Source organism: Poecile atricapillus, chromosome 1, assembly GCF_030490865.1.
Source record: "Poecile atricapillus isolate bPoeAtr1 chromosome 1, bPoeAtr1.hap1, whole genome shotgun sequence".
Taxonomy (NCBI): Eukaryota; Metazoa; Chordata; class Aves; order Passeriformes; family Paridae; genus Poecile; species Poecile atricapillus.
In genome coordinates, this window is record NC_081249.1 from 70,575,445 (window position 1) to 70,603,197 (window position 27,753).

At 37.4% G+C, this 27,753-nt stretch overlaps 1 protein-coding gene across 1 annotated transcript; it reads left to right on the forward strand.

Moving 5' to 3' along the window:
- MTMR6 (myotubularin related protein 6) lies at nt 1–26,959 on the forward strand. Its single transcript, XM_058838010.1, has 14 exons — nt 1–112; nt 3,982–4,098; nt 6,002–6,164; nt 7,119–7,276; nt 7,969–8,097; nt 9,151–9,285; nt 10,390–10,522; nt 15,013–15,122; nt 16,184–16,309; nt 17,533–17,582; nt 18,376–18,576; nt 19,116–19,250; nt 19,328–19,454; nt 21,264–26,959. The coding sequence occupies exons 1-14, from the start codon at nt 89–91 to the stop codon at nt 21,522–21,524; spliced, it is 1,869 nt and encodes a 622-aa protein (XP_058693993.1). The 5' UTR covers nt 1–88; the 3' UTR covers nt 21,525–26,959.
- Nucleotides 26,960–27,753: the final 794 nt, after the last annotated feature.

The window sequence follows — 27,753 nt, forward strand, 5'->3', positions numbered from 1 at the left end:
CGGAAGCGCAGCCGCAGCGGCCGCCGGCCCGGCTCTGTGGCGGCGGCGGCTCGGGGCGGGAGGCGGGTGCGGCCGAGCCGGCACCGCCATGGAGCACATCCGCACCACCAAGGTACTCCCGGTGCTGCGGCACGGCACAGGGGCGGCAGGGGAGCTGCGGTAACTGTGGGGCCGGGAGGGCCCGCCCAGCCCGGTGCGTCCGCTGCGGGCGAGGGCGTTGTTGTTTTCCCTCCCTCCTGCTGTTTTGTGGCTGGTGCCTTCCCGTGAACTCTCTGGAGCGGCCCGTGCCGCTGGAAGGGATGGAGCGCTCTGGGAGTGCTGCTGCCGTGGGGCCCCGTGTCTGTAACAACGGAAGGCGCTAAAAATCCTGGTGTAGGGGTTTTTGTGGTGGAGTGGGGAATAGGAGAAGCGAGCTGGAAGGGGATTGCAGTTGTTCTGTGTGCTCTGGATATGGTTCAGCTTTTTCTAGTTTTGGAGGCAAATCGGTTATGAAAACAACTGATTTGTTTTCTCCTTTTTGAAGACTGCAGTGTGTGTGTTAAATACGCAGGCCGTCAGTGCGTGTATAATGTCTTAGGCTATTAAAAAATATGCCAGCTAAGCTGTGGTTGACGTTTTGGACTTCTCTGATTTTTATTTCCTATTATTAGTGTGTTAGTTTTGTTTGTATGATGAAGGTGCAAAAGGAAGGTCTCGCTTCTTGTTGTGGCTAATTTGAAAGTAAGTTTTTAAGCCACAGCTTCTATAGAATTAAATTTTTACCAATACTTTTCTCAGCTTGCTCATCATCCCTGACAGCAAAGGTTGTTGAAAAGACTCTCTGTCTGTTGGGTCCTGGGAATTGTGATTAATTCCTGAACCTGATAGTCTGACTTTAAAGTAGATTTATAGATATGTTTAGAAAAGGAGCATTCATAGTGCATGTCCAAGTAGTAGATTTATAACCAATAATTACATAAAGGAGCAGACTTCTAAATTTTTTTAGTAAGAGCTTATATAACATTTATATAAATGTATATAGCTGCTTTCATTTTTCATATACATGTGTATATGTGAAACGGAAGGTCTCCAATGAAACTACCATTAGTGACACTTTATTAGTCTTGCACCAGGCTGAGAGATTTGAGATAAGGTTGCTTTATCAGCCTCTTTATTTACAAACATAAAACTCCTAGTTTGTAAGCTTAATATTGTATTGTTACAGCAAGTAGCTGATTCCAAGATGAAAGCTAGACTGAAGCAAATGAGTCTTGATGATCAGAGTATCACTTTAAGTTTCAGATCTGAAATTGAGACTAGAAAGGCTGCAGGTTGCTGACCTCTTTGCATCTGCAGGTGGTTCTAATTCTGCATTGTGTTTTTGGGGCCCTGCTGGGGAAAAAAATACTTCATGTAGCAATATAATTAAGAGACAAATGAGCTCGGAACACAATTTGTAAAGATACAACACTTTCTACTTGAAGTGATTATTTTTATAGTTCATACCAAAAAAATGATACATTCTTAAACATCAGTGTTATGGTAAGAATTAGTGTGATACTTCTTTTGTTACAACTTTGTTTCTCACTTTTTTTAAGCTGTTGGTTTATCGAATATCCAGATAGATTAAAATGTGTATAGGTGAGCATTACAGGTGTAGGAAGCAAGAGAAGTGCAACATGCACTGTGGGTCTTGAAGGTTGAGTTTGTGTGTAGGTTCAAGTTGGAGCTCATGCCAACTGTTCTGAGACATCCCTACTTTTTCTGATCTGACAGCCTTCCTGTTTTTTTCATTTTAGTTAAGTCATAGTGAAATAAACTTGACATAACAGTGCAGTCTTGCATAAATTAACTGCTGTGCAGGGCAGCTGTTTTCCCCAGGAGAAGGTGGTGGGATAGGTTTTGTACCTCCTCCAATTTCAGTTTGCTGGGAATGTTGAAGTTAAAATTTCCTTAGAACTGTTAGCACAGCTGCCTGAAATTGAGTGTAGCTTTTTGTGCAACTAAACTGTCCCAACAGATTTTATGTTGAAAAAGTGAAGTCAGCTTAAAAATCAGAGTTTTATATTTAAGTATCATCAAATGACCAGACCCAGTTTATTAAATGCAGTGGTGAAATAAAAAATATGTGATTTTACAATGAATCTTGATAGTATCCTTAAGAATATTTAAAGCAAAATGTGGTAGGAAAGACTAAAAATTCTTCAGTCAAAGCTGTTTGTATATTTGAAGTCCAATCTATATTAGTGAAAATACTGTTGGATTTTGCTCCTGGAGATGGAAAGGTTTGCTTAGTTTGACTGCTAAATCAAATTAAACAACAAAAGAAAAAAGTATATTATAAGCTGAGTACTCATTTAAACTGGTTTGAGTCAAGTTTAAATGAATGTATCATTTATGGAGGTTGAATTAACTAACATTTCAGTTATCTTTAAGAAAAGTTTATCTATGACTTCGCTTTCAGAATTCTTGAAGACTTTACCTAGGTAAGTGGAAGTTGGAGCACTAGTGCCTGTCCTCATCTAATGCAGAAATACAGCTTTGGGAAAAGCTGCCTTGTTACACAGATGAGAAGGAAACCTCACGTGCCAGGATTTTGTGGGTTGTGTTGCTGGAGCAGTTTCTGTGCACTTCTCAATTGGCCGGGGAGGTGCAGTGCCTGGTACCTGAGCAATTATTGCTGCAGATCTGCCCAGTATGAATTCTGTGTTTTGGCTGTGGTGTATTCACCTATGCTACTCTGTATCTGAGGGCATGGTGGTTTCAGCATAATGTATTTTGATGTACTGATGCATATAGTTTCCATTTGTTTTTGTTTTCTAAGCTGCAATCTAGAATATTATCATAGTGCTGGCTCCTAGTATATATTTGTATTTCTTTCATTCTGTTTTATATTCATTCAGTTGCTTTTTAACTTTTAAAAGCAAAATTAAGCCTTTCTAGATCATAAGAAATACCTGATTTTTTTTTTCTGTTTTGTATGTGCTTTTAGTAGGTAAGTACATCTGAACACAGGAATTAAAATGGCTTAACATCAGCACAGTAGATATGGGCTCTCCTTGTCACCTCCTCTGGGTGTTGGTCTTGCTGGTGTGGAAGTTTTTGGAGTCCTGCCATGCATTTAATGGTAGCACAGACCTTTAACTTGGCATTAATGAGACAGTGCTGCCAAGAAATAGAGGAATGCGTGGAGATAAGCCATTTGCCACACTCCTTTCCTGTTCTTGCACACAAAGAATCGTGTAATGCTTGTTTCAAATAGAGCACTCTGTGGAGCCTAGAGGTAGGAGGAGCAGATAAAATACAGGCTGTCAAAAAATAGTTTTTCTTTTGAAATATTTTCCATAGGTTTGAGATAACAATGTTGATAGAATACCAGAAGTTGTTGTTGGCACTTGCAAGGCTCAAGCCTGAATTATCTGCGTCAAATGCCAGCAGTCCTTGAATTTCTAGGAGTTTTTTTGTAATTATTAGTATAATGCTTACATTTCATTAAAAATGTATTTTGACTTTGAGGCAAGGTTATAATAATAAAGATTTTTGAGGTTGGGGCATTTATAAAAGACAGTACATAGCTAAAATGGAAGTCAGGAGAGCAGAATCTTTATGGCTTTGAGTGTGCAGACAGCCAAAAAAGCATGTTGCTGAGATCAGCTGTTAATGCAGTGCTGGCATTTTGATACCAGGAAATTGTTAGTGTGCATTTGCTGTTTCTTGGGGAAGCAGCCCACGAGCTTAGTAATTAATAATTCTTACTTTTAAAAAAACCAGAAACTAAAAAAAGCTCAATACTTCCGTATTAAAACAGGATATTTGAATTAGTTGGTCTTAAGCCTTGTGACTACTCTAGTTTGGCCTGAATAGCCTTGTGTGTGCTGTGTTATGTTTCCTACCATTTTCAAAATTATTGCACAAACTGCCAAAACTTTTCTAAGTTAGAATTTAAATTTCTGCAGAAATTCAAAATTAAGTTTTATTCCCCCCTCCCCTTTTTTGTTACAGGTGGAGCAGGTGAAATTGCTGGATAGGTTCAGCACGAGCAATAAGTCACTGACGGGAACTCTGTACCTTACAGCAACTCATCTGTTATTCATAGATTCAAGCCAGAGAGAGACGTGGGTAAGGGTAATGAATGCTTATGGCTCAAAGGCATGGGTTCACCAGATGCATTTCTTCTTCCTGATCTAAGGTTGAATTTGTTTAGTAAAATGTTCTTAGCTGTTCTTTCTACTCTTGTTCTTCATGGTATTGTAATAAGTTAATAATTCACAGGTTATGCTCTTGCGTGACACTGCTACAGTTGAAATCAGGTCATGTTGAAGATTCTGACTTCCTCAAGCTGCTGTAATTTCTTCTGTAGCCTTCGCTTGTATTTCTGAATGCATGTGTGGTGGTTTTCTTTAAATAACTGACTTGCACCGTAATTCTGAGGCAGGAGTGGGAGACTGATACGTAGGTTAAGCGTCAGGTTAAGAATTTCAGAGTTAACTTGTAAATAGGTTCTGTCTAGGTTAAACGAGATAAAAACTGTAAGATCTCAGATTTGGGGAATATTGAAGATAACATGCACCTTTTTAGAGCAGTAAGCAGCTGTTTCTTCACAAGTATTCCTCTCTGAAATAAAAGGTTTCAGATGGGGCTGCAGCTTCTTGTTGACCAGTACTGGTGTTGTGCAGTCAAAGTTGGCTAGTACAGTATTTCCCATCAATTTTTATGCTCAGTGCCCTGATGGCACACATATGGACATCAAGCTGTGGCTCCCACTGGAGGCCAGCCACCTGACTTGAGTTAGTGCCTTAAGTCTTCTGTCCTCCAGGATGAAAGATCATCTCCCTGGCTGTCCTTTTTTTTTTTTTCTTTCTTTCCCCTGTAGGTGTATTTTCCTTGATTACCCTTAATCCTGTATCCTGGTTATCTGACTAATGGTACTTTCAAGAAAATTGATTTTTCTATTATTTGTTCTTGTATACAGTGTACAAATTCGTAAAAACCAAACTGTCACCATTTCATACAAAATGGGTTTTTGGGGAGAACATGATTCATTAGCATTACTTGCTTGCATCTCCCTATGCACTACATTAAAAGGTTTCATTTTGGGGAAATTGAACCTGTACTCCCAAGCACTGCATTTCTGATGATAATGCAAGTACCAAGTATAATTATCATAATGTCTCCAAGATAGTCTCTTTGTAAATGCATATTTGGCAGCATAGTTTTCAGATGCCTGTCAAATTCTGATCAATGTTTAAGAGGATTTGATTGCTTCAGTGAGGTAATTGAAACTCTATCAAGAACATCTTGTACAGTTGAGTTAATGTATCTGTGTCTTTCTTCCCACAGCTGAACATCTGCTACTTTCTATGTATTTACCTAAATCTTGTGTAGATTTGCCACAGAGATAAATCTGTCGAGGGCTTTTGTATGTCCGTTGCTGTGACAGTGCTGCTAAAGTGGTCATAAACATTTAGCTGAGAAACTGTTGTGTTTATCTAATACAGTAGGTAATATAGGAAATGTTTTCCTTATCTCCTGTTCCATCTGTACCTGTTAAATGCTGGAATGCTGAAATCTTCAGCATCTTCTGTATCTTACATATGTTGAATTATTTTCCCTTACTTCCTTTATTTTGTCTGAAAATTCTGAAATTTGTTTTTGTAGATCCTTAAAAAATATAAATATCCTCTCTGGACACAGCCTAATGAGATATAAGTCTGTCAGTTAACAAAGTTAAAAAAAGACTGAACAACTACTGTGTAGTTTTACATCTCAGTTTTGCGTTTAGAAAGACACTTCAAAATGACAGAAAATAATAACTAAAGTTTTATACATTTTACTGTCCTGATCAAAATGGCATTCTTGGATTTCTGCATCTAAATGTATTTCTTTTTATAACTGACTGACAAAATTAGTCAAAATCCATATTCAGTATTGCTTAGTGTGTTGTCTTATATCTGCTGATTTAAATACTATGCTGTTCTTATTTTTCCTCAGCATGCTTACTCTGAGTTTTTGTATGTCACAGATACTACATCATCACATTGCTGCAGTGGAAAAACTTCCTTTGACTACTTCTGGCTGCCCCCTTGTCATCCAGTGCAAGAACTTCAGGATAGTTCACTTTGTTGTACCTAGAGAGAGAGATTGTCATGACATTTATAATTCTTTGCTTCAGCTCTCCAGAACAGGTAATACTGGTAGCTGAAAAAGATTTTGCAGTATATGTGTGGATAACAGGTTGGGGTATATGTGTGTGTGTGTAAACTATTTATCTCTTTTTTTAAACACACATTATGTAAAGTCTCACATGGCTTTCTATATAAATATTTTTCTTGATTAAATAGTTTTATTTTTCTTGATTAAATAGTTTTCTTGATTAAATATTAATCGGCATAAAACTTCAGAAGTTGTGTTGTCTGGCTTTTGTATGTCACTGATATTCCTTAACAGCATGAGAGATGCCTTTATGTTTTTTTTGCATTTCTAGTGTTGTTCCTGAAATTGTGAATATCAATGTGTATAGTCTCTCTTAATTGTGTGTTCCGTAGATTAAAAACCCACCAAGAAAATCAGTTGTTACTAATTTCATGCAGTTTCAAAAATAAAGCTGAAATTTCGATACCAAAATAACATTACCAATTCAGGTTAACAAGAGATTTCTGTCAGTATGGTCTTTTTCATTTTCTGCTTTGTGTTTAGAACAGTGCAAAATGTCATCTGTCATAAATAAATAGCATACTAGGAAAACAAAATTTTTGAAAGCCTTGCTTTTTTAAGGAAAACTTTAGAACTTCTGTTTTTTTAAGGTCAGTAGATGTAAATTTCAGTTCTTGCCTCCCAAAATAGTTTGTTCTTTCAGATGCTATGAAGTGTCCTAACAATTCTGCCTTTTGCCTTAAGTTTGTCAGTCTTCATTTTGTGACCCTTATGGATTTAGAAATGTCTCTTCTGAAATAGGTCAAGCCCACTCAGGAAAACTTCCATAACCTACTTCTGCCTAAGTATCTGTAATTGTGTCAGTTAACCATAGAATAGTTGCAGAATAGATATTTCAAGCATGTCAAGTATCTAATATTTTGTCTTGCTTCTGTGGATCTTGAAGCCTGAGACTTTCTCTCCATTACATATTCTTTACCTTTTAGCAAAATATGAAGAACTCTATGCCTTTTCTTATAATCCAAAACAAAATGAATCTGAGCAAGTCAAAGGTTGGCAGCTTATTGATCTAGCAGAAGAATATAAGAGAATGGGAGTGCCGAATGATTACTGGCAGTTGTCTGATGCAAACCGTGATTACAAGGTAAGTGTTGTAATGGAAACACGCTCTGCTCTGCATCTGTTTCTGATGAGGCCTATAGAAAATGGCTTAATGCTATGAAATCACTTGGATTTCAATATAAGCAAAAATTTGGAGGTAGAGAGAGTTAACTTCTTAATCAGTGTGCAATCTCACAGCTTCCTAATTGAAGTTTTTCCCAAGGCCTCATTGAGGAGTGTGTGCACGGATGTGTGGGTTCTTTGGGATTGTTTGGAGAGATGCTTACCTGTTTGAAGCCCAGCGCCAGTGATTCTGGTGCTCTGCAGCTTTGTGAGCAGGATTCTACTTCAGCATTTTGCAGTGCTGGTTGTGGTTGTGTGGCTGATTCTGAGATTAGATTTCATCTTACTTTGTAGTCTGCAAGTATTAAAAATGAGGGAAATGAATTCAGTATTTTATTTGAAACACATTCTTAGCATTTCTGCTGCAGAGTTGCACTCTTGAGGGTGAATGCTGGTATGGTGATGCTTGTCTGTGTACCTAGGATACCAGTTTGTACTACTTTCATCCATGGCTTGTCTCCTTTGAGTTGTTTACATTTGTGTAAAGAAACATGGTAGTGTTTATCTTTTGTGTCTTAATTCACCTTACATCTTTCAAATTGAATACGATAAAACTAGGTTAGGCTTTGTGTCTTGCCTATAAAACCCTTTCTGTGTATCTGTGTCTTTCAGATTTGTGAAACCTATCCTAGAGAACTTTATGTTCCCAGAACTGCAAGCAAGCCCATAATTGTTGGTAGCTCCAAGTTCAGAAGCAAAGGAAGATTCCCAGTGTTGTCATATTATCATAAAAATAAAGAGGTATAGTGTGACTTCCCTTTACTGTAAATGTACTGGAAAGTATTTCTCAACACTTGGCAGTAGTTCAAGGGTTGGTGAGGAGGTTCAAGTACAATGACTTGTATGGCAAGGGTGTGACTCAGGATAACCCTGAATACAGCTGACAGGAGTGGTGCCTAACAGGATGTGGAGTAAGCCTAGCCAGTTTAAAAGAAATCCTGAAGTAATCAGATGATAATAAGTTGAATTTACTAAAGCTTTCAGAAACTAACATTAAAGTAACTGAGGATAGCTTTTTCTTAAGGGATCTGTCTTCCTTGATATATCAGGTATATAATCTGTTAAGTCAAAATGGCAGGAAAAAACCCCCAAACAGATGAACCAATAAAATAATAGAATTGGTAAATGGTAAAAAAAATTCTGCAGGGTAGGAAATAAGATTTTGCAGAGGGTGGTGTAAAGCAGCACAACCCTGTCAGCTTGGAAGGAGGAGTACTGTCATCTTGTGGAGTTAAAGAATTTGTCTGATGAATGTGAAGCTACTAGATGGATTTGCACATAATTACATTATTAATTGAATATTGGAAGATGTTCCTGATACCTTCTGAAATACAACGTATCATTGAAAATTACATTACAAAAATTACAGTACATGATACCAAATTGCACTTGCAATAGTAAAATCATGCCTGCATTAGTAAAACCACACATAATTCATTCCATATTAAGGGAGTAACTTGTTTTCCTAAAGTGTAATTTTTCCAGCCTGTACTTTTGTGAGTGTTTGTGTCAGTTATGTAAACTGATACCTTGCCCATGAGGATGAACCTGAAAAACTGATTTGATAGTCTTTAGATTAGATGAGTCTTTTGATTTAGATCTTTTAGATTAGGTACTGTGTTTCAGGGTTTCGAAGGGATGTGCTTAAAAAGTTGGAACACCTGAACTTTATTCAGTTTGCTGGTGCTGTCTGCTGAATGAAACATTTTGTTTCAGTGTCTTTTGAGATTTTGCAAAGCACTTCAAGTACAGATATTAAACTGATGCTGATTTGTTCTTTGTTGTCTGTGGTAGGCTGCAATTTGCAGATGCAGTCAACCTCTCTCAGGTTTCAGTGCCAGGTGCCTGGAAGATGAACACATGTTGCAAGCCATCAGTAAAGCAAATCCTTCAAATCGCTACATGTACGTCATGGATACCCGGCCAAAGGTAGGTACTTCAAGCCTCTCCTCCTGAACACTGGAGTGCAGGGATAGAATGCAATTCTGAAAAATTTCAAGCCAAGAATGAATCCATCATGTTCAAAAATGTTTTAAAGATAAGGTTAAGCCTCTCTATTCAGGTATTTAATTACTTGCTTTCTTAAAGAAGTTGAACCTGTCCCAGTACTCAGCTGGAATTCACTGAATATGCTGCTGAACTTTGAGAGGGGCATTTAAAAATATACTTAAATCATAGTTAAGAAGTGAACAGTTGAGTGGGATCCAGATAATTTTAACTGTTTGAAATGAAATTAATGAAATGGTGAGCTGGTAATGGGGTTTGTTTTGCAATGGGAGAGAGTACTATGTATTGTAAATGATCTCTACAAACTATCTCAGAAAGGAGGAAGTGGTGGAAATTATGTTCTGGTATTTTGAAGTCATCGTAGAATGGCTTGAGTTAGAAGAAGTCTTATCATCTCCAACCTCTCTGATGAGGTTCAGAGCTCTAGCCAATCTGGCTTTGAACACTTCCAGGATCCACAACTTCTCTGGCCAGTGTTTTCCAGTGTCTCACCATCATACTTCGTCACTATCTAACTAAATTGAATTCTGTTATTTTATTAAGTTGAATTGTGTTATAGCCTGTGTTACAATGTATGGTTTATTCTCACTCTTTTGACCCATCTTCATTTCAATTAGTATTAATTTCACTCAAGTGTCTGAACACAGGAGCTGAAAATGTATGGGTCTTACTCTTTCCTTTGTAGGTGAGATGTTTGTAGCATCTTTACTCAGAAATGTTTGGGCACAAGTAAAGATTTATTAGTTAGGAATATGGAGAAAAGAACAAGAATTACTAAATTAATTATTCAGATATGTCAGCTCTAAATATAGACTACTTCATTTTTTTTATATGTATATACTGTCATTTTCTTACATCCAGTGCATTCAAGCTGATTTGCCACAAACTATATTAGAATCTGTTTATGCTATGTGCTCTTGAGTTTTTTTCCCAATGTATTCAATTGAAATTGCTTGACTTTTATTTCTTAATTTGATATTTTTATTCCAATAAGGTTTTTCAGTATTTTTATTTTCCTCTTTTAAGCTTAATGCAATGGCTAACAGAGCTGCTGGGAAGGGCTATGAGAATGAAGACAACTACTCAAACATTAGGTTCCAGTTTGTTGGCATTGAAAATATTCATGTGATGAGATCTAGCTTGCAAAAACTCCTGGAAGGTATGTTTTAACTGTACTAAAATAGTGTATTTGAAAACAAAGTGAGTGTTTTTCTGAAATCTTAAATAATAGGTTACACAAACTGCATTGACATTTCTATGGTTTATTCCAAGTCTGTGTTTAGTATCAGTTTGATGTGCTCTCTGGTAATAAGTTAGCTTAAACCTCCACCTTCAAACTGTAAACCAAACTGAATGGAGTTATTTTGAAGAAAATTGAGTGACACATATGCCTTTAGTGAGCTCTGTTAGTATGTCAGTGAAAAAGACTGCTGTGTTTTCCAAAAATTTGAGCTCTTTGATTTGATGAGCCACTTGTGTGGTTGTTGGTGTTTGTAGAGAAGGGGGCGGGGGAAATGTGAGCCACTTCACCATACCACTGCCTGCCTCCTGGTGGTGAAAATGGAGAGGCAGAAGTGTGTTCATAATTCTGTTCATATTTTATTTAGGTAGAGAGCTGAGAGAAAATTTAAGATACTTTGTGAATTCTGACATTAGAGTATGGTGGCAGAAGTGAGGCTTCCAGAGCTGACAGACAATACATGTGTAAGTGCTTGGCTTCTGGAATTATGAAACTGTTTCCAGAGACAGAGGTTTACACTTGTATGGAAGCCTGTTTTGATGAAGACATGCTGTTACATTGACCAAGTGGTGCAGTCTTCATTTTCATTGATCCTGGATGTGCTGCTTAACCTATTCTTCAGGGGCTGTGCACAGAATCCTGCTGAGCTTTGATAATGTGGATCTTTCTGGTTATTCCTGCACTTATTTTTCCTAAAGGAAAGATGAGAATCATGATCCTGAGCTTGAGTTTTTAGATTTGTCATAATCTCCCTTTCTCTTACTAATACATTCAATTGTAGAAAACTAGCTAATAAAACTTGATTGTTGTTTTAATTTTTTAAGAGACCTGCTCCTGTGTAATAATGTCTGATGCAGAAGTGTGTGCATCACACAGTTAAGCATGACAGACTTCATTTTTTTTCCACTTGAATTGGCATCCCACCAGCAATATGTACTAAATATGTGTCTGTAACTTTTTTTAAGGATGGAATATGTCTTAGTTTTCCCTTGTGTGGAGAATTGGTTTCTTTAAACACTGTTGAATAAAATCATGAGCAAACTCTATTGCTTGTTTTCCACATAAGCTTTTTGGTAAATGAACAAAGTTGTTTTACCTCTGCTCAGTCTGTATGATTCACTAGAGTTTTGCTGAACGTCACTTTAGAAGTAGGAGCATCTTCAAGGGTAGGCAGGATCTTTAAAATTTAGGGATGTGTGCAATAATTTACTATTCAGCCCCTTGTAGAAATTTGCCAACAGTGGGATGATCAGGAAGAAAATGCCATGAAAATGGTTCATAACTTAAAATGAGGAAAATGCCATTTAGCTTCTGTGTACTCACTTGCCCTGAATGTGCTGAACTGAATGTTCTCAAATCAGAGCGTGATACCAATGACACTGTTTGTTCAAGCACCACTGTAACTGGGACTGCCCTCAGTTGTTTGGGTTTTTTATAACAAACCACTGTTATTCATTGTTCTGTGTGTGTTCTGCTCCTTGGCTCTGGGTCTGTCTGCCTGATTTCCTTCAGAATCTAAAGATTCCACTGGAAAGCTGAATATGACACAAAGTCCTTCCCAACATCCTTTTGTAATGGGATTACACCATGGAGCATATTACAGGGATTTACAGTGTATTCTTTGTTTTGGATTCAGCTGTTAGTTCGATATCTTGCATGCAGTGGTTCAAAACTTCTCTAAAATAGTTTTATTCAGTGTGAACACGATGACTGTTGATCAGCAGACTACAACACTCATGGGAGAAACTTTACATAGACTAAATTTGTAGTTCTGACATTAAATACAAAGTTCAGTTTTTATATATTTAAATTACAATATTACATAACAGGACTGAACTCTGATAAGCAAAAGGGTTTTGGGTATGTCAAGAGGTAACATTTCTGCAGAAAAGGTTTGGGGAAAAGGCTCAAAAGATGTTGCAATTTGTTGCATATATTTTGATGGTGGAAGTGTGTTAACTGAGGGATTTTGTTGAATTATGTAGAGTTTTCTGTATAGAGCAAGGGATTATCTAGGGTTTTTTTATTTGTTAAAAAAACAACCCTGCCTGCAACCTGCTGGTTGCTTGTGCTTCACTGCAGGTCTAGTCACCTTCTGAACTGCTGCCTGAGGCTTTGCTAGTAGCGTGAGTAAGGACAATCAAGCAAGGGAACATGAAGTTTTCAGGCTCATGTGCACATAGGGCTTGTGTTTCTTATGGTGGGATCCATATAGGCAGAACTATCTTGAATCCTATTTATTGGGAAGTAGCTGAACTAATTTAGTAGTACTATAAATGTTAACATTAATCATATTTGACCTTTTAAAAGACCATAAGGAACTGGAAAATAACTTTCTTTTTCAGCATGTAAGAGTTGGAACAGTATCAATGCAATTGATTTAATCACCAACTAGTATAAAATATCTGTGTTAATTCACAGAAATGGAAAGTAACTCTTGGGGCTTAACGTATGTGTTCCTATCTCTGCCTTTATTTATAAAAATAGAGAAATCTAGCTAGAAAGGGGAAATACTAGTGGTGAAATATTTCTTCCAAGCTGATCAAGCTGAAAATTGTGATCAGAAGCAGATTTTTGACAGCAGTATCTGAGTGAAAACAAACTGAGGGCTGGAAGCCTGTTTATTTTCTATCTGAAAAGCTTGTGCTTTAGATCAGAAGTTACAGAATGTGTAGGTGTGAAGAGTACCTCTAGACATGGCTTTGTCTCTCCAGTTCCTCTCTGCAGATGTTTGAATTTCCAGATACTTCATTATTTTCAGTTTCTTTCCTTTACCATAGAGTGGTGGATGGGTTTGTGTATTGTTGTGATCAAGCGTATGGAACCACTGGTATAGAGAATAACTTGATTCTTTCAGGTAGCTCACATTCTCATCTGATTCCTTCCATGTGCCAGATCTTTCAGAAGCAGAGCTCTTGCCTAATGATGTCAGAGGACATCATCATCCCCATAAGACAGGGGAAAGCTAGCTTGCTTTTACTTCTTTTACTGATATTTACAGACTAACCTTTAAAAGTAGGTCTTCTGTCCTGGGGTTTCTTGATGCTCTGTTACCTCATTGTGCTGTGATTTGCTAGGTAGTTTTGTAGATGATGGAGATCTGTGGGTTTTAGAAGAGGTGCTGCAATACTTACTTGGGAGCCTGTCATTCTCCTACTAGAAGTATTCAGCAGCACCTGGCACTATGAATCTTCCTGAGCAGTGGGGAGTGTACCAAAACTTGTTTGACTAAAAACTGGGAAACATCTAGTGCAGATACAGGAAAGCTTGGAGGCAGTGATTGGAGTTTGTAGCCCTCATTACATCAGGGGATTTGAATATGAAGCTGCATCACAGAATAATTTGGTGAATTTTGTTCTCTATTTTTGCTGCTGACTCATTTCCTTCCATGGCCGGAGATAAAGATGATTTTACAGCTGTTGTATCCTTACTGCTGACTTTCATCTACAGAACCTTTTTATTTTCATCTGGGGCCCAATGCTTTAGAATCATAAAATCATTTAGGTTGAAAAAGACTTTTAAGATCATCAAGTCCAGCTGTTAAGTTTAGTGGAAAGCAGGCTTCCACTGTGGAAGAGGAAGGTTCTTTTAGAATTACGCATAGCTGAAGTTACATTAGCCAGCAGATTTTAATTTTTTTTTGTTGCCAGAAGTTTGTCATATTTGGACAGCAATGTAACTGTTTGAGTTACTATTCAAAATTGTATGAGTACCAGGTTATCTGTCTAACATGTGAATTGGTTCTGTGTGAGAATCTTTCAATCTACCACTGTATCTCTTGCTGCTACATTGCAAGGCATCTTTCCTTTGAGTTTTTCCTTGATCTCTGGATTGACATTTTTGTTACAGGATCCAGGTATAATAGGGAAGAATGATAGAGATCAGTCAGAAATGTAGTGTCTCAAGTGTGACGGTAGACAAAATTTTAGTGGATGTCATTCATCCCTGTGTTCGTGTACTGCGCTTACTTGATTCTCTTGAGCAGTGTGGAGGTGACAAAACTCTTGCAATGTGACTACTCTGAGCTGTGTGTATTGTCTGGATGCAGCTACTTCCCTACTACTATAACTAATTAGATATTTCCAATGAGTCTTTGGTATTTGCATTGCCTTCCTTAGAAGGAGCAAGGCTTCTCAATGGGGATAACCAGTATATTTACTTGAAATGTTATTTTGTCAAAAAGACAGAGATCTTACTCTCGCCACTCATGGTTATATAGTTCAACAGACTTGAATTTTGACTGGAGAACATTTTGTTGTATCCATCCCATAACCATTTGGTTAGAAATCTCTCAGGAAACCCCACTCAACTTAGAACACAGGGGATTAAATACACCGTGCAATCACTGCGTTTTGCATTGCACTACAACTACAACTGCTTAAGGCTTTTGAACTCTTGGTTTCTTTCAGTCAGTGGCACAAGGGGTTTGTCTGTCAATGACTTTTTGTCTGGTCTGGAGAATTCTGGATGGCTGCGTCACATCAAAGCTGTATTGGATGCTGCGGTCTTCCTAGCCAAGGTAACTTGCATGCTGCGTCTTTACTTGATGGGAAGTCGACTTCCTACCAGAAAAATTATGCTTAATATTATATAATGTGTAAAATTCTTCAACTGACCTTTTTGGAGATAGGTGTTTAGTATATATATCAGTACATCTAATATGCTGTTTAAAGTATTACGTGTTTCTTTATGATTGGAGATATTAAACACTCCAGCCAATGTTCTGGGATTTTGTAGATGCTTTTTGGTCATCTCGTTGGGAGGCAAAAGGATTCTTATGCTTCCTGGTTCTCTAGGTATTTTTGAAAAGTGTAACCAGTTTGGTGGTGGATGGAACAAACTATTATTTAGTGTATTATAGAAAACAGAACTGGGGCAGTAATTGTAAAGCAGCCAAGGTGGCTATGCTGACTTCATTTGGCAAGGAAGTAGGATTCTGTGAATAATTCAGAGGAACAATTGCCTTTGCCAAGTACTTAGGAAGCCAAGGGCTTGATCTGATGGTAGTGGGTAAAGAAAAACTTGGATCCTTGTTTTTGCTAGGTGAAATTACAAGGGGTTATCTCAGTTAAAAGTGGATGATTGTTCTAAAGATGACCCTCAAAAATGTCTGAGCCAACAGGAGCTGATTTCTCAGCTGAAGCTAATAAGCATTTCCTAGCCTTTACTTTTATGTAGCATAATGATGAACAAGTGGTATCTTTAATGTGTTGATGTCATTTGTTGTTTTTTTTTAATCTGTACTCAGTAATGAGTAATCTAGTTATTGTTAGTTTTTCTTGTAAATTTAGTTTTATTAGGGGGAGAGAGAGAACTGAGAACCCCTGTGGAGGTTAGTTTATGCAAAGGTGGTAGTGGAATTTCTTTTCTTTTCAAGGAGTTTTCTATATTTCCATGGAGACAAGTTCCTACTTTCTGATACTGTTAAATCTTTTCCTCATAGTAAACATTTTTCTAGCTTTGTTAAATAAGATGACCTATGCTATGAGTTGGAAATAAATTTAGGTTTTTTATTTATTTACTAGCTTTTGACTTGTGTCTAGAAGAGAGCATTAATTAAGAAACAACTGTGTTTTTCAGGCAATAGCAGTTGAGAGTGCAAGTGTGTTGGTGCACTGTTCAGATGGCTGGGATAGGACTTCCCAAGTTTGTTCCCTTGGAGCTCTGTTGCTAGATTCCTATTACAGAACAATCAAAGGATTCATGGTAAGCAGTCTGTTGCAATGTTGAGTTGTTCCTTGGTAAAGAAAGGGTGTAAAATGTTTGAGTGTGAAAGGGAGAAAAAATCTTCATTTTTTTTTGTAGTTAAAAGTGTAAAACGAAGTTTGCAGTATATTGATAAATATTTAATATAGAAATACTTTGCTACTTGAAAAAAATTATTTAAAATCTAAAAAAATGAAATACAAATAGCAGACTGCTTTAGTCACCCTGCTAAAATGTTGCAATGACTGCCTTTTGCATCCAAAAGAGTCCCTTATCTGTGGCATAGAAGGATTCCAAAGTGCTTATGTGAGGTAGCACACATGCTAGATTACAGAAGCTCTGTGCTGCTGTAAAACAACATTTTTGTCTGTCTCCAAAACATTTTTAAAATTAAAAATTACAATTCCCCCAGTGACAGAGACTTAAAGATGTCTAAGCAATCTAAATTTCTTCATCTTTTTATATAGAGAGAAGAATTTCAGTACAATTATTCCAAATTTTAGATTGGGAAAATCAAAAATGTTCTGCAATGACAAGGCAAGGTGTTATGGGAACTCCTCAAGGATATTACATAAAACTAGTTTGGTGTATTGTTTAGAACTAACTGCCACAAATATTACAAGCACTGAAAGTGAAGTTGAGGAAGAATTGGAAGAGGATTAATCTGTTATGAATAGTGAGAATGTGTGTAGTAATCTTTAGGGAAGTAATTTAATCTTTTTGGGTTTTGAGTAATCCTTGCTTTCAGTTGAATTTCTGTGAAGGTCCTGTGTTCTTTTTGGTGCTTGATAGTGTGACCTAAAAATGATAAAACAAGATAGTGTTGATATGAACAAACTTACTGCTGTAAATGTTGGAAAGAATATTTTATGTGGTTTTATGTAAACTATGATAGCAGTCATGGAGTACTAACATTTTTCTTATTCTTTGCCACAGAAAGTTAATAATCTACTAGTGAAGTCATGCAGCATTTTTCTTAAAATTATAAGTTACCTTGATTAGCGTGTTGCTTGACTTTTTTTACTAGATTTTTACAAGTGTATTTTGACAATCTTGTGAAAAACTTCCAAGAAAATAAAGAAACTACAAAGTGATAAATAGTTGTTTCTACTGTAACTTATTGGACTCAGATTTAAAGTATATCAATAACCTGTGGGATTAATACTTGTAGGTGTAAGATTGAATAATATTTTACATGAGATTTTGGGTTTTTTGCCCTCTAGGTCTTGATAGAGAAAGACTGGATCTCCTTTGGGCACAAGTTCTCTGACAGGTAGTTCACTCCTCTGATATAGTAAAGTGTATACAGCAAACTGTGTGAAGTGTTCTTAAACAAAAGACAGCTTGTAGATGTTGCCTTTCTAGCCACACTGCACCAGTTTAGCAGTGAGTAAGCTGTTTTCAGTAGAGAAGGCTGTCTCTTCTCTTGCTGTCTGCAGTGTATTGCAGTTTATTCATATACCTACTGGATAATTGATTTAAATTGCAGATGTAAATTTTTAGTGCTACTGGTGCCTTGCTTGCAGAAGTTGAGATCTACACCGATGTATGGACAGTGCAAAACCAATCTAAAGCTACAACCCAGCTATTTAGGCAACATGAAACACATAGTTTTGATATCTTTAAAGATAAGTTTGCATTTATGTTTGCTTTGATGATGAAGTCACGCCTACCTTATATGTTAAGAGTTCTGTTTTTTTCCTTGATCTGCCTGTCATCAGCAATGACAATAGCCTTGCTGCTATTTACTTCTTATTAATTTGCTTTTAGCTGGTATACTCTGCATGTTGACTGTGACATTATTAGACACAAAGGAACTTAACTGTCTTATGTTGCTATTTTATACTTAGTATAGATGTGTGATTACTTATAAGTTAGAAAAACAGGTTAAATATAGACTTATTTCTATTCAAAAATTGCCCCAGTTCTTGAACTTAGCTGCTCAATTTCCAAATCAAAGTTAGTGTCAAATGAAGGTGCTGTCATGTTAAAACAATTGCAGCTAAGACTTTCTAGATTACTTCTAACTTAAACCAGTTTCAGTCTTTTTGTGGAATCTTTTTCAGGTGTTGTCAGTTGGATGGTGATCCAAAAGAGATCTCGCCAGTGTTCACCCAGTTTTTAGAAAGTGTGTGGAATCTGACTGAGCAGTTTCCACAAGCCTTTGAGTATAATGAAGCTTTCCTCCTTCAAATCCATGAACACGTCCATTCATGCCAGTTTGGTAACTTCCTTGGAAATTGTCAAAAAGAACGAGAAGAGCTAAAGTAAGCAGGCATACTGTAATGTGTCTTTTGTTTATTCTGAAAGACTAAGAATTTCTGTGAATCTTCTTCATTTTAGACTGAGTAGAAGGATTGGTAGTACTGAAACCTAGGTTGAACTGTATCAGGGAACAGTAGTGCTTCTTCTGTTTTTGCATGCTGAAGACAGTCTTTCTAATTCTGGTAGAAAATCACATCTTCCTTTTCATAGGGAAAGTTAAGGTTTTCCTGCTCATCTGGGTTTTTTTTTTGGCTTTTTTCCCCTCTAAAATAGGTAAGCTTAAGTTTGGAAGTATCATGTCATATCCTCTCCCAGTCTCTTCTTTGGTAACATTAAAATTCTTGCCTGTTCATGACTGCTCATTTAGAAGTATTACTAGGATATGTTCAATGCATTTAGGTGGAAAACTGATAAGTTTTTATCTGTTCCTCTTGCACTGTATTTTAAAAGTACTTATTTCAACTAGGCAAAACTTGTATACCATAAGCAGTATCTTCTGCTTGCAGTCAGTGTGTTGACCTCTATCTCTTTTTACTTTAAGACTAAAAGAGAAGACCTATTCCTTGTGGCCGTTCCTTTTGGCTGAACAGAAGAAATATCAGAATCCCCTATATAATCCAGACTTTTCTCCAGAACTAACTCTTTTGGAGCCTAATACGGTATCATTCAATTTTAAGTAAGTTTAAATAAGAGACATCATCTTTTCTTCAGCTCTGTCATTATCTTGCATAGTTAAAACCGTGTTTTGTGCAGGTTTTGGAGAAATATGTATCATCAGTTTGATCGAAGTATGCATCCCAGGCAATCTATGCTCAACCTTATCATGAATACAAGTGAGCAAAATAAACAACTGGAGGAGGACATTAAAGAACTGGAAGCTGTAAGTATTACAAAATAAGTGTGTGTACTTGTGACTTGTTCTTCAGACTTTTAGTTGTTACAGTGCTGGCTTTTACATGGGTGTCACTGCTGTATGGCCTAGCACATACTCTGTGTAAGGGTGACTTGGAATTTCACTGCTTGCTTCTATGATGAGTGCTCAAAGGCACTATTTATTCTGCTTCATTAATGCACTCTATTATGTCAAAGTGCTGCTATCAAAGCCTTACTGAAGGTAATTTTCACAGAAACTTAACCTGCATTAAACTACCTTGGATGGTAAGGTATCCATGTAGCTATGGCTGTGTTGCGAAACTAAAGAGACTGAAAATTATTTATTTCTATTATAGCTACTAAAATGGAAGCAGTAAGTATTGTCCTTCTTTTAACTTTGTATGCAGGTGCATGCTGTTGTAAGTCATCATAATTATGGATCGTGTACATTGTAATGTTTTTATGAAGACAGGGCTTAATCCAGAGATCAGATGTCTATAATTGATTTCTAGGTGCTGCAGTGAAGAGTCAGGAAAGGCTGATTGATACTTCTGTTACAGTCAGTTAAGGTGCTGAAACTTCAGAGTAATGGCTTTTAAGGAATGCAGATGTCTTCTGATTATCAGTTTTAATACTTGTGTGTGGACAGAAATGGTGAAACAACTCCTGCATATTATGTTGGGGGGAAGGGAGGGAAGCACAGCTTTTCTAGGAGGAAAGATTTTATTAGACTGATCCTACTGTGAAGTAGTGAATGCAGGTCACTTAATCTAATACTATTTCAAATCTTAGTTTTATATTTTAAAATATTTGTACAATTGAAGCAGCAAGGTGAAGAAAACTCTAAAAGTAATCTAAAGAATAAGCAAGAGGGAAAGTGAAGTCTCAGCTTTGAATTTTCTAGAACCTCATTCCAAGATCTTAACTTCACCAAAGCCTACATTTCTCACTTAAGTGGTAGTTGTTTGAAATCCTGATACAGATCTGCCTAAAGCTGATGCCAAAAGACACTAGTCTTCTGGTTTTAGTCTGAAATCTAATAAAATACAAACACATCAACAAACAAATCAGTTAACTAGTGCAACCTCCCAGTTACTGTGTGATTGTGAATTAAAAACAAAACAAGCAAACAACCCAAACCATGTAACTGAAAAATCCCTTAATCCTAATCTTTCCTATTCTCTTGCTCATGGTGGCAGGAGACATCCTTTTCTCCTTTCCTGTTTTTTAGTTGACATTTTTTAGAATATTTATGCATTTGAACAAACTGTATTGGCATTTGTTGGATCTAAAGGAAAAGTCTTTCAGAAGGTTTTTAGGTAGGATAGATGGGCTTTAGATATCAAACTGCTTTGTCATTAAGTCTCATAGTCTTTAGGAGACTGCAAGATCCCTGCTTGCTACAGTACCAAGGCCTGTCTTCCTCTGCTTCTACTCCAGAAAGTATTTCCATCTTGATTGCAACCAAAGGAGGGGCAAGCCTGGAAGAACCTCTCCTCCTCCAAGGGTCACTGATAGTCATTCTTTGTGTTCTGCCCTTCTGCAAATTTTAATCAAACAGTGCTTGTAGCATCTGCTGTAAACTGTGGGGGAGAATGTCGTAAGGAATGGCTTAATGTTTAACAATACTGTTATGTACTATTATATATGTATGTTATGTGTATTGTTAAGTACTATTATGTAAGATAAGGATATGTAACAGAGTTCTGCAGACACTGAGTTGGCCAGCAGAAGAAGGGGATACATTTCCTTTAAAAGCACAATATCATCAGTAAAGAGTCATACCCGCTGTTAGTAACTGTTCTTTGTATTTCAGAAAATAAAGCAGAGAAACGGGCAGTCAGATGTGGTCCTTGTGAAGAAGCAGGAGCAGACGGCTCATCCTGCCCCCGTGGCACTGAAGTCCCCTCCGTGCTTCCAGAAGGAGCAGCCGCCGATGCCAGTGAATGACGCCGTGCGAACCATAGAGGGCAGCAACACAGCGGACAATCGCTACAGCGAACTTGTGTCCGAGTTCTCCAAAGCTGAGCCTGCCGTTGTCAGCTTGGAGTACGGAGTGGCCAGGATGACCTGCTAATTGACATCTGGCACTGTGTTCTTCTAGACTGATTAAATGGAGAGATGGGTCGTTTTTAGGATGGGTCTATGCTGCATGACCGGAACACGATTTGTATATCAGCAAGTTTTGTTAATGTAGACTAGAACAGCATGCTAGTTGTCAAGTGTTTGCTGTTCTTTTAAGGGGGGAAAAAAAGATGTAGTTGTCTTTTTGAAAGAAATAGGGGCATTTGGTAAGTAGTGACTGAAAATCAAGGAATGTTATATCTTTGGACTTAGGTCAGTTTGCACTAAATTGATTCAAATTGTAATATTACTTTATTCAGTATAGGAAACCACAGGTGGTCTTTCACAAATTGATTTTGTTTGGACAAGAAAACTTGAACTTTCTATTTTAGGAACTGAAGCTACGTGTATATATCTCATATGAATACGTATTCCCTTGCTTAGTGTCACCCAGAACTAACTTTCAGTGTATTAAGTGCCATGGAAAAATATGACATATTTCAAATCATAAATAGTTGGCCTTAAACCTGTCAGATCAATGATCTTGTCCTTTACTACTGCAGTCTACCTGGCTCTGTTTACATTGTATTTGCTCAAATTCTTATATCCTTAAAACAGGACTGAATATAAAGAATGAAGCATGCCTAAGCTGGCGCAGCCTTTCAGCAAATAGCTATATGAATGTTAACTTATCACTGGAGACTGGTTTTTTTTCTTCCATTTGTTCTGTTGTTTAAAATACAATAGATTGACCTGATTTTCCTCTCTGGCAGCTCAGTAGATTCAGTATCATTAAAGCTGCAGGTTTGTCTGACCTTAAGTTTTGATTTATGGCAAGGTATTTAAGTATAAAATAAGACATGTCACATAAGAAAACAAAACTAGCCAATAACTGAATTATCAGATTCTTTCAGATTGTTTACTGTGTGTTGTGCAGTTGTTCAAGGTGCAAGAATGCAAGCAAAACTTTTGGAAATGTAGCCTACTGACATTGTTCCCAATTTAAAAAAAAAAAGTCACATGTCTGAAGCTCATGAGAAACTAAGTGCTTCGTGAATGTTTAATTAGAAGAAAACTTTGGTTATTCATGAAAACCTTTCTCATCTTGTAAAAATTTGTCCAGCCTCTGCATATTTAAATTAATTTTAGTAGCTGGAGATTTTTATGTATTTGGAGACAGGACAAAAACTTCTAGCAGGATGCAGTAGAGATCATGGAAAATAAGAAAAAAGGGGGAAACTTACAATTTGTGTGCTTAACTATGTATCTGTTTATTCTGGTAAGGGAGAAGGTTTTTCTCAAGTTTGTCTCATGATAGATTTTCTGAGCAGATAAGAGAATAAGGAAGAAAAATGTTGGTGCCCAGTTCTTAAATAGAGGTATGAATTGCAACTTTAGTTATTAAGATCGCTAATTATGTTAGATTAATGCTACTGACCTTTTATGTCTTGATTTAAATAATTTTTGGTTTCAAATGAAAACAGTTTCATCTCATCCTAATCCCTGAAGTGTGTTTTGTCACAACTATTGGTGTGCACAATTTGACATAATTTGGCAGTGTTTCCCTCTGCACCATATTGAATCCAGGACTCTTAGCAAGGCCAGTATAGGTCAAGATCAAGGTGCACTTGTTGAGCTGTCTGGGAGAATCCAATTGTGATTCTTGTATTTGGCTATTAATTCACCCATTTCACTAACTTGATTTTTGAAACATAAGCATTTTTATTTTCAAAGATGTAAGCACAGTGTCATATTTAAAATACATTATACTTAAACACATTTAGATTGTCTCCCCTACAGGTTTTGATAGTTTCATGTTTGCACAAGTGGTGCCTTACAGGGTTGCAGCAAGAGGTTTTTGTGCCTTGGTATTCATTGTCTCCCCTTCTGTATAGACTTTATTCTGTGGTTTTCCTTTGTAAAAACATCTTGTATATTAAGCTTGTATTGTATCATAGTAGTGAAACAAACTTAGTGCTGACAATATAGGTAAGTTTTAACAATTTGTATTTGTTTTAATATTTAGCTGCTCTGGTGTGCCATGTACACTTTTCCTATTTATTGTTTAGAGTTTATAGACTCAAAAGATTATACTAAGCCTTTTTGCAAATATTGTTGTATGTTGTTTTTACTTTAACAGCCATCTGAGTGCCCCTGTATACAAGGCTTTTGGAGAGAAGATCTGTTCCCTTTCAGTACTGTTACACAGAGTTTATTTCAGTCTTCAGGTCCTTTTTATTGGCAGAGTTCACTTCTTAGGGAAAGGAACTGGAATATGTTTTTATTTGAAATCTAGGTAGGCATGTATTAGGTTACTTTTAAAGTGCCATAAAACTGCTAAGGCACTGAGCTTGTTTCTCGATCAAAAAATACAGTACTTCTGGATCTGAAGTAAATATTTTACTCCAGTTAATATGTGCATAGAGTTTTACAAGGCTGTTTTGTGCAGCAACCACCTTGTAAGGTTCAGGTAGCTCTGCCAGCTCAACCCCCAGGGTCACCAGTGAGGAAAGGTCCTGCAGAGAGGCATCTGTCTCTTCTCATTTGCTCTGTAGGCCTAAGCCAAAAGTACCTAAAGCACGTGGAACCTGTGGTGAAGTGAATAGACAGTAGTCAAGTGAGCTCCAACAGAAAGCTTGGCAGGATGGCCAACACTCAGCACAGTGGGGCTGTTCTGTGTCCTTCAAGAAGTGTTTAAAAGAAAAAATCAAGCAAATTGACTTAAAAAATTGTGACAGAAGCCTAGGAAACAAAGAATTTTAATTCTTATTTCAGTGGATGAGCTTTTCTTCATCATGGATATGCTACTCCAAAAGCAGTTCCATACTGAAAGTTGCCTCATACAGATCAAAATAATGTGCAGAACTCTCTCTTTCAGTCTGTGACATTAGTTTGTGGTTTGTATGCTTACCAGTTGACTGGGAATATAATGTCCCAGACAGAAAGTTGGTACATTTGATTCTGCTCCAGAGGTTGCTAGACTTCGGCACCTGTCAGTTCTGTGCTTCATCCTAAGGACGTCTCCTTAGGTGAACTTTTTGGATTTCTACACTCTGTGCTGTGCTGGATCTTTTTTGTTTTAATGAACCAAGCTTATAGTCTCACCTGAGAAAATTGCTTTCACTTTTGTACTTCAGGCAATTTAAAACATTTATTTCATTAGTACCGAAAGAGGCGTATTTTTTGAGAGGCTTGCTAGTGTCATAAGGTATTCTTCAATACAATTTTAAGTATCCAACTGTTCTGTTTTGTAGGGCGACTGCCAAATCAACAGACTAAGAAATTAATTAGGCAACACTGAACTGAGCCTGTGCATTTTCTACACATGTCCAATTACTAGTGACCTAAATCTAGGGCAGAAGCCTGAAGTCTGGAGAGTCCTTTTAGAGAACTGGAACAGCAGTCCTTCCAGAAAGCAGCACACCCCTATGTGGAACAAATGCTATAATAGAACGGTTTTGCAGAGGGAAAGCTAGCACAAATCAAACTGTGGCAGTTTGATGTGTCTCTGCCTCAGGGTAAGCACAGTGGAGAATGCCTTGCTGGGAAAGGTGATCTTCCTCTTTAGTGGCTGTTTTCCTGAGGCCTTTGGATAAAGTAACACATCAGCGAATCTCTGAGAACTTTCTCCTCCATTCTGGTAAACTGAGCACAAAACTGGCTGCACGGTTGGGCTGAAGTGGGGCTGGGGTAGCTTGGCTTAACTACTGTCTTAAGGAAGTGATATAAATAATATAAGGAAACTCGATGCTAAAATAGCACAGGGCACATGCTGTCAACATCTGTTCTTTAGAATGCTGCCCTGTTCTGGAGCAAATGTGACTGGCATGAGGGCCTCTCGTAAGCATGATTGCTTTCTAGTTAGTTTAAAGATAATCTGATTTCAAACTAGATCATCCCCCCCAGTGGTATTTATAGATCTTTAGGTCAGAACCTAAAGGTTGCTCTTAGAAGTCCTGTTTATTTGCTAATAGTTTTAAACCTGTGGCTGTTCATTGGCTAAGTGTACTGGTTGTGAAACCTATATTAACCTTTAGGATTAGATCTTTAGATTGAAGTCTGCTTGGACTTGCTTTCACCATTTACGCCACACTTTCCTCCTAGCGTTGCTTATTGTGGTGCTCGACGTCCGTCAGATGTGATGGGCTTCTTAATGCTCTGGATGTTTCAATAACCTGAGAGTACTGTGGCTTTCTTCCACTGCTCTGAAGGCTCACATCAGCCTTAGTGAACAGTGTGAGTAGACTCATGTTTGATCTAGCTAGCTTGACCTGCCTCCATGTTAAGTAACACTGAAAATCAGCACGGCGTCATCATTCAGTGGTGCAGCTTCTGTACGCACAATAAGCTTAAGGAAAGGGATGTAGTCGGGGACCTGTGTCACAGCATGTAGCAAGGAACAGGACACTGCAGGGATATGACTCATAAAGTAGAAGCAGTACTGTGGTTTTGATGTCCAGCAGCAACTCAGGGACTTGAGTGGAAGGTCAGAGGCATACTGCTTCTGAGATTAGTTTCCAGGTCCCAGAGAATTCAGTGACCTGGTCTGTTAAACACTTACTGTTGAGCAGTTCTGTACTGGCATCAAGGAGCAGAAAATATATATGTATCTGTGTTTCTTAATCTACTGGCTTCATGTAATTAATGTCCTGATGGTGACATTGAAATTGGAGCACAATATCTTGTTTATTCTTGTTTGAATTTTAACTCTTGAGGTCAGTTGCATACTGTTTATAACTAAGTGGGATTATAGTTTTGGCACACACTGTTTTCCATGTTAATGACAAGCACATACATATCTTGTGCTTTGTATCTCTGCATATATTTCTGCTGAGTGCTTTTCTTGCAAACAGGCATCCTTGGTGAGGTCCCATGATGCTGCTCCACCAAGCATTCCTCATTACCTAGGGTTACAGATTGCTTTCCTTTCTCTGTCTTACTATGGCTCTTTAGCCTTACAGTTTGTCTTTATGGCTGTCTGTTGACAATGTCCCTTGACAAGCATCTTGCCAAGAAAATGGGTTTAGCATTTTTCTGTCTCTCAGGGATTTTTACCCCTGAACTAGTGAACTTAAAAAACAGTGCTTACTCTCCCCTTTGGGGCTTCTGAGTGCCTGTTGACTTCCACAGTTGGTTTGGTTACACATTTTAAATTCAGTCATGGCTGTTTAAAATAAATTAAAAACTTAGTCAAATGCTAAATATGGCAAAGGGAAAGAGAATTTTTCATTGTAAAATAACTGGAAAGACTGGCTGTTTCACTAACATTTATTGCTCTGTGTAATGCGCTTTCTGTAAAAGTCATCTATCTGTGTGCTGGGATCATGCTTGATGTATATTTCTGAGGAAACTTTAGCAAATGGAATTTTGTAACAAGTATTTTATTTGTATGTGTTTTCAAAATCCATAAGGCTTAAAATAAAAGTGATCTTAATATTGCCAATCTAACTGGACATTAAATACTTAAATAACATATAAGCATTTATAATAACTGTGTGTGAACATTAAAATTTTCATTTTATGGATGAATCGTACCTGATACAGAATAGAGAAATGAGTTGACCTATTCATTAGGTTCTTGAATGTTTCTGTAGCTTTTAGATATGGGAGACTGGCTCAGCTTTGTGTTACTGACTCTCTGCTGGCCTGTTAATTACAGGCAGTGTTCTGAGCTTAATTTAGGACTTAACTGTCAGGAGAGTACTGTATTTACTTACTGTAAATACTTATTGTTACCATTACTGCATACTTGGTTATCCAAATAAGTGTTTTCAACAGCTACAATAAATTTGGTTGGGAAATTGGAGTGATTTTCTGAAAACGCCAGCTTCTCTTCTCAGTGGCTTTTCCATTAAGAACAATTTTCTTTAATTCTTAATTGTAAGTCTTCTTAGGGTCTATACAGTTGTGTTCCTCATTTAGTAAAGATAGTACCATGACAAAAATGATGGCTAAAGCTCTCCTTAAATTGTACTTGCTACAGAGTGCTCAGGCTTCTTCCTACAGCTCATGTTTACTTAAGCTACATCCAGCTTCGTCATGATCTGTGCTGAGAACATAGTTTTTGTGCATAGTACAGGTAGCAACTCATGCACCAGAGCATTGGAGTGTGCATTTTCTAGTCAATGTGATCTTTATTACAGAATGGAACCCTCCTGCTTTAGCTAGATGCAACTTAGAGGACTCTCCTCGATCTGTTTTATTCCATGGCTTCCTTTCAGGCTAGGTGGTCAGAATACACT